This window comes from Chionomys nivalis, chromosome 24 (assembly GCF_950005125.1).
Source record: "Chionomys nivalis chromosome 24, mChiNiv1.1, whole genome shotgun sequence".
Classification (NCBI taxonomy): domain Eukaryota; kingdom Metazoa; phylum Chordata; class Mammalia; order Rodentia; family Cricetidae; genus Chionomys; species Chionomys nivalis.
The window spans coordinates 42,373,056-42,385,838 of NC_080109.1; the positions used below are offsets into that span (position 1 = coordinate 42,373,056).

At 48.2% G+C, this 12,783-nt stretch overlaps 1 protein-coding gene across 2 annotated transcripts in view; it reads right to left on the reverse strand.

Annotated features, from left to right (window-relative positions):
• Slc7a14 (solute carrier family 7 member 14) overlaps positions 1-12,783 on the reverse strand; it is a 111,100-nt gene that overhangs the window by 20,214 nt on the left and 78,103 nt on the right. For both annotated transcript variants that reach the window (XM_057757145.1, XM_057757146.1), the window contains exons 5-7: positions 9,889-10,035; positions 6,272-6,480; positions 3,268-4,145 (exon numbers count right to left, since the gene is read on the reverse strand). In XM_057757145.1, coding sequence (XP_057613128.1) covers positions 3,268-4,145; positions 6,272-6,480; positions 9,889-10,035 — 1,234 coding nt within the window. The remainder of the gene's footprint in view (positions 1-3,267; positions 4,146-6,271; positions 6,481-9,888; positions 10,036-12,783) is intronic.

Genomic DNA, 12,783 nt, shown 5'->3' on the forward strand with positions numbered 1-12,783 from the left:
CTCCCTGATAACCAATGGGGTGGCCTGAGGTGGGGGCGGCACACTGTGTGGTCTGCTGAGTGATAGGTAGCCTGAAGAAGTTGGAGGACAATGAGTCGCTTCAGGGCTTTAAAAGAAAAACAGGAGATAAGGATTTGTTACATTCTCCAGCATTTTCTCATTTGGGCCCCCGGCAGCCACAGCTCAAAGATGATAGAATGATCCATGTGCGTATGAATGACCAAAGCTCAGTGCAGTTAGGGGGATTTTTTAAATTTATAGGTCAAGGCTGGAGCAAGGCTCTCGTTTGAATCTGGCATTGTTAGAGGCCCAAGGGGAGAGACCTTTAGGTGCCGTAAGAACCACGGTTGTGTTATAGAGTTGGCTATAAGTCTCAGTCTCTGTGCAAAGAGAAAACATGGGGTCTCTTGCTCAGAAATTATTAAGAATTCAAAATAGCTGCAGCAGACTGTTAGCTCTGGCCTGGGGCCCTGCACAGAGACAATATGACTAGGAATGCAGGCCCACTGTTGGGTTTTAACCCCACCAAACATTCAGATCAAATAAGCATGCTTCTCAGAGAGTTGTGATGGGGAAGATAAGAGCCCAGAGCTGAAGTGTAGGTACTAGGTCAGGAGTCCATTCTCCTGCTAACTTTGGGGCTATCTGACGTTTTGGAGTTTTTCATTTACTTCTCCATCACACCAAGAGGGACAGAGGCGGTGACAGACTCTATGTTTAGCGTGGTGGCTATGGTGGAGGTCTCTATTTAAGAAGCTCAGGGTCTGTTTGGGGTGCTAGGGATCAACCCAAGATTCTTGTACTTTCTAGGCAAGCATCCTACCACCAAGCCATGTCCTGGCCCAGAGAAGGACTCTGCACCCATTCTCCTAGAGTTCTGACCTTGGCTCTGCTAGATTTTGGTTATGTGTCTATAACAGGAGCCACAATTTTTTCAACTATGCACTGGAGATTACCATGAAGACTGAAAGGTAAGGCAATCGTGGTGATGCATAGACTGATAAAAACGGGGTAATTTAAGACAGAAGAGCTGGCTAGAAAGACGCCTAAGCTATTGGCCCAACAGTGTTGTAATTAAAAAACAAAACAAAACAAATCCAAAACACCAAAAAAAAAAAAAAAAAACCAAAACCAAACAAACAAAAAAGAAAAGCGAGGCAATAACTTGTAAATTATTGTTGGTAATTACTTCTATGAGTCATAGCTTTGTATATAAGAATCAATGTTATTTTCTTTACCATGTTTCAATTTTTAAATTAAGAAAAAAAATCATCCATAGCTTTTTCCTAAGCAAAAGCATTTGTGAAATCACAGGAGTCCCACATTGGGGAAAGAGTTGGACCATAAAGCATTATAGAAAGCTCACATAAATAGTTCCTGAAGCTGTCTGTGCCTTGACTCATGGGTGGGCACCCGGCTGTGGCCCTGACCCTGCTCTGGATGCAGAAGCCCTTCTAGTTTTCCTGTCCAATGAACCTGTCCACATGTATTGCTACCTATGCCCCATTCACTTGTCAGCCACATAACTAAAATCTTTTCCCCTCTTCCATCACTTCTGTCCGGAGCAGTCTCCCTTGGCTACAGTGGAAACATGGTAAGGAGAGATGCGATCTTGTTAATAAATGGGGGAAATCTCGATGAGTCAGTGGGGTTCTCTCAAGAAAACCCACTAAAGCTTAACAGAGAATTAAGCTATAGAAAGGCCTGGAAAGAATGTTTCAGGAAGACACATTGTGGCCCAGAGAATGGGAACCTCTGGGAGAAACTTGCCCTTCCTTTTGGTTGCCGCTTTTCCTGCCTCCTTTTCCTGAAGTCTTCTCATCAGGCCCCACACATGCCCTACTTCCTCCAAGTGCTTTCTGGCCATTCTCACTTTTTTCTCTTTGGAAAAGTACTTCACAGTCGTTTAAGAAACATTCCTTGAGCTTGTCCCACAGACTTTGTTCTAGGTGCACATTGGATGCCCGCGTGCCCTGGCCTCAAGTAGCAGACAGGCTGCTAATCAATGCAAGTGTCTGTCTCGTCAACCTGATGAACTGATCCTTGGTTTTTTGTCCTCTTGCTTTAGGCAGGAAATGCCAAGTGTGTGACTCTCCTGCTCTGCAAAGCTCTGGAGGAGACACCCTGGGCCACCAAAGACTTAACAGTGACAAACGAACCTTAAAATTTGCTGAGGTGCCCCTCTTAAGTTCTACTGACCCATACCCAGCTTCCCCATAAACACCGGCAATGATCAGATATGATCAACATGGAACCAAAGTGCAATTCAATTGATCACAAAGTCAGATTAGATTTCTTGTGAAAGGGTGGGGCTTCTCCAAGCCAGTGGAGGTGAGTTTGAGAGCAGTGGGGGTTTACACCAGGAGAGGTATAGGCAGAGGCTCTAGCAGAGTTAGCTCGCTCATCAAGGACGGAGGAAGGTCAGCGAGGACAAAGGTGCGGTGGGCACCTCCCACTGACATTTCATAGAGTAACACGAGGGCCTGGTGGGGGATAATCTTGAATATTTATAAAAGCCAGAATGAACTGAGAGATGTGAAGTGGTGTCATGGTAAAACTGTGTCCGAAAAACAATGCCCCAATCCACACGTGGTTCAGGCTATGTTTCTTTAAAAAAAAAAAAAAAGACTATGACTGACCTTTTGGTTTAATTTGGCCAAATTAAGATCAATGAATTCTTTTATAATTTACCATAATTTTTAGTGTCTAAGAGGATTCCAGCCACCCTCCCCCCACACCCCATCATATTTCCTTCTGGTACTTTTACGCCTTTAAAAAAAATGGGTATTCGCCGGGCAGTGGTGGTGCACGCCTTTAATCCCAGCACTTGGGAGGCAGAGGCAGGTGGATCTCTGTGAGTTCGAGACCAGCCTGGTCTACAAGAGCTAGTTCCAGGACAGGCTCCAAAACCACAGAGAAACCCTGTCTCGAAAAACCAAAAAAATAAATAAATAAATAAAAATGGGTATTCATTTTAACCAACCCTTTTCTGGTACTACTTATGCTCACACAAGAACTATCAATAGTTAGGTATTTAATGAAGTCATGAATTGATAAGCATTGTTCTTTTAGAACCAGTGACCAAGAGCATATCAGGCAGAATAGGGGCAACTGGTTTTATTGACCAACGAAGAAAGCATGGGTCTATAGAACCAGCCAATTTCTCTCAGAATGGAGGTGTCTCATCCAGTTAGGGCATAATGTTGGGATAAGCCTGTTCAAGACCTTATAAAGGGGATGCCCAAGGCTCCGGAGGACATTGCTTACCCACAAAGCACCAAACCGCAAACCGGATCCATGTGATGGTGGAGAGCTTGAGCATGAGATAGATATTCACCAGCATGGCAAAGGCAGGCACAAAGGGGAGGCAGGGGGCCATGTACGGCAGCTTCTTGGGGTTCTCTGGCTGCTGCAGGATTACAAACACCAGCGCACTGATCAGCAGCACCATCAGAACAACCAGAAGGATGGCCCACCAGCTCCGGCCCGAGATGTAGTCAGAGGCAAAGATGATGAAGGAGCAGAAGATGACCATGAGGATGAAGAGCAGGAGCACGCAGATGGTCACCGTGTGCCCTGTTGCTGCTGTGGGCCGGTCCATTTTGCCTGGAAGGCCCAGCCGGATTCTCATCGTGTAGTATCGGGGTCCAATCAGCTTCTTCAGCTTGATGAGATAGATGTTTTCTGACTCATCGGCTTCTATGCCTGTGGTCATGTCCACAGTGCCGTAGTTGGGGTGGCTTACGTTGTAGGTGGACTTATCTGATTTCCCTATGAGCATCTCATTGTCCCCCAACGATGGCAGGTTCTTGGCCCCACAGGTGTTGGTGGCAGTGCTGGAGAACTCCTCCCCTTCACTCACAGGGGAGCAGGTCTCCTTCTCACAGTCAGCCAGGATGCCTTCCTTCTTCTTGGTGTGCTCCTCAGACAGGAACTTGACAAAGCCATCGATGTCACTCTCGGGTTGGTATCGAAGGAGCAAGACACAGACAGAGACCAAGGTGTAGGCGAGGAGTGTGCCAATGGACATCATCTCTATCAGGTCCCTCAGACTGACCAGCAGTGAGAGGAGAGCAGCCAGGAACCCTGACACGATGCATGCTACCACTGGAGTCTCTGTGTAGGAGCTCACGTGAGCCAGGAACCTGGGCAGAGGAGGCAAACAGAGGGTTAGGCGTCACACTGCCCATGGAGGAGTCTCACTGCCCATGGAGGAGTCTCACTGCCCGTGGAGGAGTCTCACTGCCCGTGGAGGAGTCTCACTGCCCGTGGAGGAGTCTCACTGCCCGTGGAGGAGTCACACTGCCCGTGGAGGAGTCTCACTGCCCGTGGAGGAGTCTCACTGCCCGTGGAGGAGTCTCACTGCCCGTGGAGGAGTCTCACTGCCCGTGGAGGAGTCTCACTGCCCATGGAGGAGTCACACTGCCCATGGAGGAGTCACACTGCCCATGGTGACTGGTTCTAACAGCTTGGTGTGGTTGGCTCTTCCTGGCTCTGCCTTTCCAGTTAACTTGTCTACTCTCCTGCTCCCAACATTTGGCTCTTGGGATATCATTAGAGAATTCACTTTAATTCCTTGATTTGAAGCCTTAAAATCCCCCAAACCAAAGAGTCCTATTCACTATGTGACAGGAAGGTTGATTGATTCTAGGGGCCCTGTCGCAAATCCACACGGAAGCCCATGGAAGCTGGGGGTTTGTCAATCTGCAGCATGACCACTGCTTGCTGGGAAGGAATATTCTCACCAGCCCTACTACCTCAGAGTTTTTGGAGGTGATGTCCAGTCAACTATACTTTAAAAGACACCCCAAGTTTTCAAACCTGAGACACACTGCTCTGCAACAAGAGCTCAGGGATCGAGTTGGTAAAGCAGCATGCCAGCTAAGACGCTCGTAGACACAGGCCCAAGGGTGGTTAAAATACAGCCCTTCTGCAGCACGCCCCGGGAGCCTTAAAGAGGCTCCTCTGCCCCCTCTCTCCTGGCCCTTTCTTCTCTATCCTCCATTATTTCTCCCCTATGGACCACATAAAACCGTTCAGTGTGCCAGGCCCACAGCATCGCTCCTCTTAGATTTTTTTGGTTTTGTTTTTTTATGCCAAGGAAAGCTTATGGGTGTGTGAGGCCGTCAGCTGTCACACCATCACCATCAGTCCCTGTCCTGATCTACCCAGCATCCCAACACAGCTGCTCCAGCCTGCCGTGAACTCAGGGAATGGGCAGAGGAAACAGATTCAGAAGTGACAGCTGGTGGCTGCAATAAAGCCCCTCAGGGTGTTCTCTTGACACCTCTGAGAGCTGCTTCACCTCCCACAGTAGGGCAAATCCCATTTTCTCAGTGAAAGACAGACCTCTTCATGGCTACTGAAAATGCTGAAACTTTCAAAGCTTGCTACTGGGAAGAGTCTGAGAGCCAGACCTGGAGGGACGGCTCAGCTTTGAAGACTCTGGCTGCTCTGGCATTGGACCTGGGCTCAGTTCTCAGCTCCCAGCCATCAGTAGCTCCAGTTCTGGGGGATCTGACACCCCCTTCTGGCCTTTGCGAGCACTACGCACTCGGTGCACAGAAACAAGCTGGCCAAACACCCACACAGTTAAACAATGGAAGTCTGAGTTTCAGGCCAGATGGTTCTGGTTTCAAGTTCTGGCCCACCACTCATCAGCTTCAAGGTTTGGATCAAGACTTTCCTATCTCTTTAATTGCTGGCATACTCATCTGCCAAACAGTGTCTGAGAGACAAGGGGACACAGTACACAGAGCTCCCAGCTGCTGTGACTGTCCCACAAACGACTGTTACTGTAACAATCGCTGTGTTATCATTAGAGGATTTTATCTCCTCTCTGACTTTTGAATGTTTTCAGCTTCAGAGGGCCCTGGGAAAGGAACTTGGTCTCACTAGGAAGCAGGCCAAGAGGCCTCTGGGTTAGGTCTCACTAGGAGGCAGGCCAAGAGGTCCCTGGGTTAGGTCTCACTAGGAGGCAGGCCAAAAGGCCTCTGGGTTCTTCCTTCTGAAAGTGATGACACCTTCTATGCAGCGATTTTGACCCACTGCCCCCACAAGGAAATGCATGTCACAGGAGGGTGACACGCACACATCCCTTGGTTTTGGACTGAGGGACCTAGAGTCAACTACAGGCCATTTCAGAGTCTGAGCTCCTTAAACCCAGACTTTGACAAGCTTAGGAAAGGTAGCCATGAAGCTGAGTGTCAGTGGGTGACAGTTCTCCTGGATAGGAAGAGAAAAGGGGAATCGTTTCCGGGGGACCCCTTACCTGAAAAGCAGTCCATCACCAGCCATGGCATAAATGACTCTGGGCATGGGGAACAGGGAGCCCAGCAGGCTGACTGTCAGTCCTGCCACTGATCCAATAGCCACAACAAACTTTGCAGCGTAAAAGCCATGGGCCACAAACATCTCCATGAGGGGGGACTCTGTGTCGATGGCGTAATACGGCACCATTAGCGTTAAGATCATGCTCACCTGTCAAGACAAAAGAAGTAAAGCATTAATATTGAAAGAAGTTTGAGACCTAGACAGTGCCACATTATCTGTCTGTCTATCTATCTATTTATTTATTTATTTTTTTGATTTTCGAGACAGGGTTTCTCTGTAGCTTTGGTGCCTGCCCTGGAACTAGCTCTTGTAGACCAGGCTGGCCTCGAACTCCCAGAGATCTGCCTGCCTCTGCCTCCTGAGTGCTGGGATTAAAGGCGTGCGCCACCACTGCCCGGCTCAAGACAAAAGAAGACAGACTGGAGGCAGAGGGGACAGACAGCATGGGTGGGGGACCCCGGCCTGGAGACAGAGACTTTTGTGGTAGCTTGGAGCCATTAACTGGCATATGACTTTTGTTTGGATCATTTGGTCTCCAATTCCCCCCCCCCCCACACTTTTGCTTTTGGTGGTTGGGACCAAATGATTTTTAAAATGTCTTCGTGGCTTTTCCTATGTGAGGATAAACCCACAGCTGTTTCAAGCCCCACAGAAACAGATCTACCCTGAGACGTCTCCAGATGGAAGGAGCTATAGCCAGAGTCGCAAGTGCCCCACCCCTAAATGAGGCTCTCACTCCTTCCTCTTCTATTTTATAATTGTGTGTTTTTCAATATTTGTGTGTGTGCAAGCATGTGTGTGTGCATGTATGTGTGTGTTTGAATGTGTGTTCACGTACATTTGTGCATGTGTGTGTTGGTGTGCCTGTGTGTGTTCCTGTATGTACGTATGTGTGTATGTGTGTGTTTGAATGTGTGTTCACGTACATTTGTGCATGTGTGTGTCAGTGTGCCTGTGTGTGCATGTGTGTGACTCTGTGTGAGTGCCTGTATGTACATATGTGTGTGTGTGTTTGAATGTGTGTTCACGTACATTTGTGCATGTGTGTCTGTGCCTGTGTGCCGGTGTGTGTCTCTGTGTGTGTGCCTATATGTACATATGCATGCGTGTGTGTGTATGTGTGTGTAGGCTGAAGCACATCTTAGGGCAGCTCGATTCTCTTCTGTCATGTGGTTTGTGAGGATCCATCTCAGGTTGTCTGCTTCGCATCAAGCACCTTTACCCACTGGGCTATGTCACCAGGACAAGGCTTTTTACTTCTTTCATTTCTTTAGGACGCTACTGGTTCGGATCTGTCCTCCTTCTCACTCCAAACCTCGGAAGTCCAAACACTGAAAGTGTTTGAGATTTCCACAGACAATGAGGACTCATATTTCATTTCTTCTCTCTGGTTTAGTGCGGAGGGCCATGCAGGCCAACAGAGAACTGTGCATTCAAGATGGATCCCATCATGCTTTGTAAAGCCACCATGTCTCTACTTAACCAGGGTACACTTGTCTAGGGACTCCTGTAGGGGTCCTGTTTTCCTTTCTATGTCAAAGATCTGCTGAAAATTGATTTTTTTAAGCACTGGCCCTAAAAAATGGAACCGGCAGTCACATGTGACTTCTGGCATGTAAAAACATCCCTGACACCAAGAAGGGAATTAAATGGGGAGGGAGGTCACATCAGACCACTTCCTTACCTGACCCTTGGGAGTCAAGGCCCCCTTGGAAGCTATGGGTCACCAGAGAAGGCAGCAGAATACGGTGCAGCAGCCCAGCCCCTTGGTGGAGCAGTGACTGTTTCCTGACCAGTACAAGACCAAGTGGCCCCCGAGGCACGCTAAGGCCTGTGTAGTCTGAAAGACAGTGGCCCTCCAGGGGGTATCACTTGTCACAGCACCTTTGAGGATGCAGTAGGGAGCTGGAGGAGCGTGATCGAGTCTCATAGCAATCCTCAGAGCCTTCCAGCCCCACGGACCAGTATGGGTTAAGCTGCCAGCATGGGATACACAAGAGGGTTCTGTAATCTAGAAAGTGCTACGGAAGGAAAGAGCCACGACGGTGAGCTTACTGCGTGTGCAGGCTGCCAGGGTGTACTTCTATAGGAGGGGTGGAATGATGAAGACGCGGGAGGAGACAAACAGGGCAGAGGAGAGCTCTTGCTCCTGCCCTGCTACGTCTCCCACAACGTAGGATAATCAGGGTCTGGATAGAATATGAAGACACTTGAGCGTGTGTTCACAGAGGGAGGTGATAATTGGCCCATTCATTAAATATCCGGGTGGGCAACTAAATTTCTATCAATGGACAATCTGGTTTTGTATCTTGCTTAATCATTTGGTCAATATTCCTTTAGTAATGCTTAAAGATGATTTTTTTTTGGAGTGATAAGAGTTGGCCAGTCTGATAGAGCGTACCCCATCCTGAGTTTTTCCTAATTTCCCTGACTTTGCTCATTAGACAAGTATGTTTCATCAGATTAGCATATTGGAATCTTTGGGGGTGGCATCCACCCTGGATACTGTCTTTTTCCTGAGTGTGGTGACTCAGATAGACTTTCAGAATCAGGGAGTTTCCATGTTCTGGTGGCTGGTCAGGTGGTTCTAGGGGCCAAGAAGATGTTGGATGAGGCTAACAATTTCTGTGAGAGAAATTCTGCTGTGGGGACTGAGAAGTGTGTGTATGAGCTTATTCCTACATCCTGACGAGACTAGGCTGGAGGCTTCGCTCTGAGGGAAACCCCGAGCGTGAGCTTGAGTTGGTGTTAGGAGACCAAGCTGAAAAGAATTGCATTTCTCTCCAGATTTCAGGGCTAGGGTGTCTCCCAAGGACAGCGTGTTCTTTCGCTCCCTCTATGGGAGCCTTGCTTCTCCACTGCCGGGAAGCTCCCAGAAGACAGAAGCGCATTGAGGGCTGTGCACAGAGGCCACCCGTTACTGCCAGCCTATGACCTGAGCTGCTTGGCCGACAGCCCACTGCACACTGTCCCTAGGCATAGGAAAGGGTGGGGATGGAGACGTGAGAGGCACAGGCTGAGGTGAGGGTCGGTGGATTTTCTTTCCCGAGTTTCTTTTTCTCATTGATAGGTAGAGCAACAGGGAACACAAGGAAACAGTGTGCGTACACCAACACGGAGTGAGGAGAAGTCTATGTCCTGAGAGAGGAGGTGTCGGTCCGGCAGCCACATTTGTTGCTGTTGTGAGCGTGTATATGTATGTGTGAGTGTGAATGTGAGCGTGCGTGTGCATGTGCAGATGTGTACAGGTGTGTGTGTGCAAAGTGTGTAGAGGACAACCTTAAATACTCGTCAGGTACTGTCCACCGTTTTTTTAGACAGGGTCTCTCATGGAGCTGACTGTCAGTGAGCCCAGGCATCTGTCTGTCTGCTTCCCCAGTGCTGGGATTATGAGCACAAATCATGCCTGATTTGGGGCTCCATGTGAGTTCTCAGGATCGATCTCATGTCCTTGCATGTGCACCACGACACTGAACCTCTTAGCCCTAGAGCCAACCATCTGTCACAATAAAGTGCAAAGGTCATGTGCGGGTCCTTACAGCATGTGGTACTTACAGTCACATACGCTGTCAGGCAGATGACCAGGGACGCGGTGATAGCATACGGGATGGATGTGTTGGGGTTCTTGGCTTCTTCCCCAGTGGTGGCAATGATGTCAAAGCCAATGAAAGCATAGAAACACGTGGCTGCTCCTTGCAGCACCTGTAAAGATGAGGACATTTGTCAGGCTCAGATGAGGGCAGAACCATGGCTTAAACGTGGTGCCCAGGACAGCACGGTGCTCTGCAGACACTCCTGAATGGCACAGGGGAGCTGTGGAAGATTTAAAAGGAAGCAGACCAGTTCTGCTCTACCCGACTCTGCTGTATGACTCTGGGTGTTTCCTCATGTGATAAAAACGGATGAGAATTTTATGGCTAAATAAGAAGTGGGTTAGTCAACGTACAAATTCTTTTTGAAAGAAAAAAATAGTGTGTTGGTTATCTATTTTTTTTGTGTGTGGGTCTCATGCATGCTAGTGAAGGCTCTCCACCCCTGAGCTACCCTCTCAAACCTCCTCCACGGTGCCGCCTGCATATTTTGTACTTTATGCTTTATTTTCACCTGCCAGCACTCAACCACTATGTAAGAAATTTTTGGAAGTGCGGAAAGGTTTTGTTTTGTTTTTTTTTTTTCCACCAGGGATACAGTGGATGTGAGCTGCCGGCCATATGTGGGTGAGTTGCATGAACTTCTGCATAAAGTATTATTCTGCTCCAATAGGTCACCTCTGTGGTGGTGTCTAGATTGGAGGCCATGCAGGCTTGGATTTCTAGTGCCTTTAAAGGAAAGATGGGGAGATGAGATTGTTTGACTCTCTGCTTCTTTGGGTATGAGGCAGGCAGTTGGACAAAGTGCCAGGGGGGAGGGGGAATGCCATTCAACCAGAGACTTTGCTTATGTCTGTCTGCATGATTTTAGGTGACTCCAAGGGTGGTTGGGTCTTCAGTCAAGATGTCATTGATACCCTGAAATTGGGGACCACATGGCTTTCTTTTAAGTGGGCCTTCCTAGCTTTGGTAGTCTCACTATCTACTGAAAATGAAAATGTGCCTCTTTGAATAGTTGGGATGCCCTTGTACAAGATGGATGGTGTGTTCTGGATAAAGACACAGCTCCAAGCTCAGAAAGGGGTGCAGGAGGATAGGGCATGTGTAGAGTGGACCATCTGTCCCCCTCCGCACGTGTGGTTTGTAAAGGACGTGACAAATGGATTCTAGCCCAAAGTATTAACTTCCGCACAGACTTCTTCATAATCACAAATCAAAATCCTAGATGCCAGAACCAGGACAACGCATCGCAGATGTGAATAGCTTCTCAAGCAGTCCGGAGTCGTGTTGGCCATTGGGAAAGCAAGGCAGTTTCCTTTGGAGGCTCTCAGCTGTCAGGGTTAGGTTCCAGTCTCCCAGCTTAGCAGTTCTGATTCTGGGAAATTTGTGATTTTTTTCTGGAAAAGAATCACATTTATATCTTCACTAGTCTGTCTGTCCTGAACTCACTCTGTAGACCAGGCTGGCTTTGAACTCAGAGATCCACCTGTCTCTGCCTCCTGAGTGCTGGGATTAAAGGCTTGTACTACACACCCGGCTTTGGATGACAATTATTGATTAGACACTAGAAAATTAAGTATGATCTTGCTGGGAAGAGAGACATGCGCTTGTGAAGATGATGAAGATGCATAGGCTCATGTCGCATTAGAAAGCTACGACAGTTGAAGAAAGACCAGATCCACCGAAGACTGGGTGTTTGAGAGTCCTTCTGCATTTGAATTCAACACCGATGATGTGGGGTGGTGGGGAATGAAACTGATGAAGGGAATATAGGCATGAATGAGGCGGGCGAAGTCCAGGCAGCACCAAAGCTTCATCTAGGAAAGCTGAAGCAACCCTTGCCATCTATAAGTGTAGGAGCCCAGAACAGAATGTTAGTCCTGGGATCCAGTGAGAGCTAGAGATGGGGAGCCGGGCTGGCCAGCAGAGCACACAGCCAGTGTGGAGCCAGGGCCAGGCAGGGGTGAGGCGGTAACACCAAGACCTCGCTCTCTTTCTGTCTGCTGATTGTCTGACAACCTCTCCATTGGCTAAACCCTACATGCTGAGCAAGGAGGGAGTCTGGAGCACTGGACAGATGGAAAAAGTGGAGGTAGACCAGGGTGGAGGAGGAAATATGGGGTGAATCTAACACACCGGGTCAAATAGACTCAGCCTAATAAGACAGGGAAAATAAAACAAAATTGGCAGAAACATCAACTTTTTAGTTGAGTTAGTTTTTTATTTTGTTTTGAGACAAAGTCTCTCTATGAGATCCTGGTTGCTTTCGAAGACATGACCTGCTTACCAGTGTCTCTGGCCTGTTGGGATTACCAGTGTACACCGTCTGATAAGATTGTTTCCTCTCTCTCTCTCTCTCTCTCTCTCTCTCTCTCTCTCTCTCTCCACTCTCTTTCTCTTGTAAACAAGTGTGAGTACAAAGAACCTCAAAAACAAAACAAAACTAAGAAGGCTTGATCATAAAAGCTGATTTCTATCTCTCTCTCCCCAAATCTCATCTGGCCAGTGACATTTACGGTTGCAATACCTGTAACACATAAGAAACCTACATGTAGTGAGCCGGTGTGGGTGCTTGCCCAGATAATTCAGAATGGGCTAACCCTGACAACAGCTCTGCAGAGAAGAAGCTCTTGCTCGCTTAATTGTCAACAGCACTGTCGTGAGTGGCTTGCTACTCAGTGTGCAGGGTCCCTCAAAGCTGAGCCTCCCCGGCTTGGATGATGTGTGTGAGGCGTTGGGAGGAGGTGGGCTTCCTGCATTGTCTCTAGAAGCCTCAGATGTCAGAAAATAACGAGGCCCCTTTATCTAATTTACTGCCAGGGCGACAAGACAAGATGACAATGGGAATAGCATTTTTAGC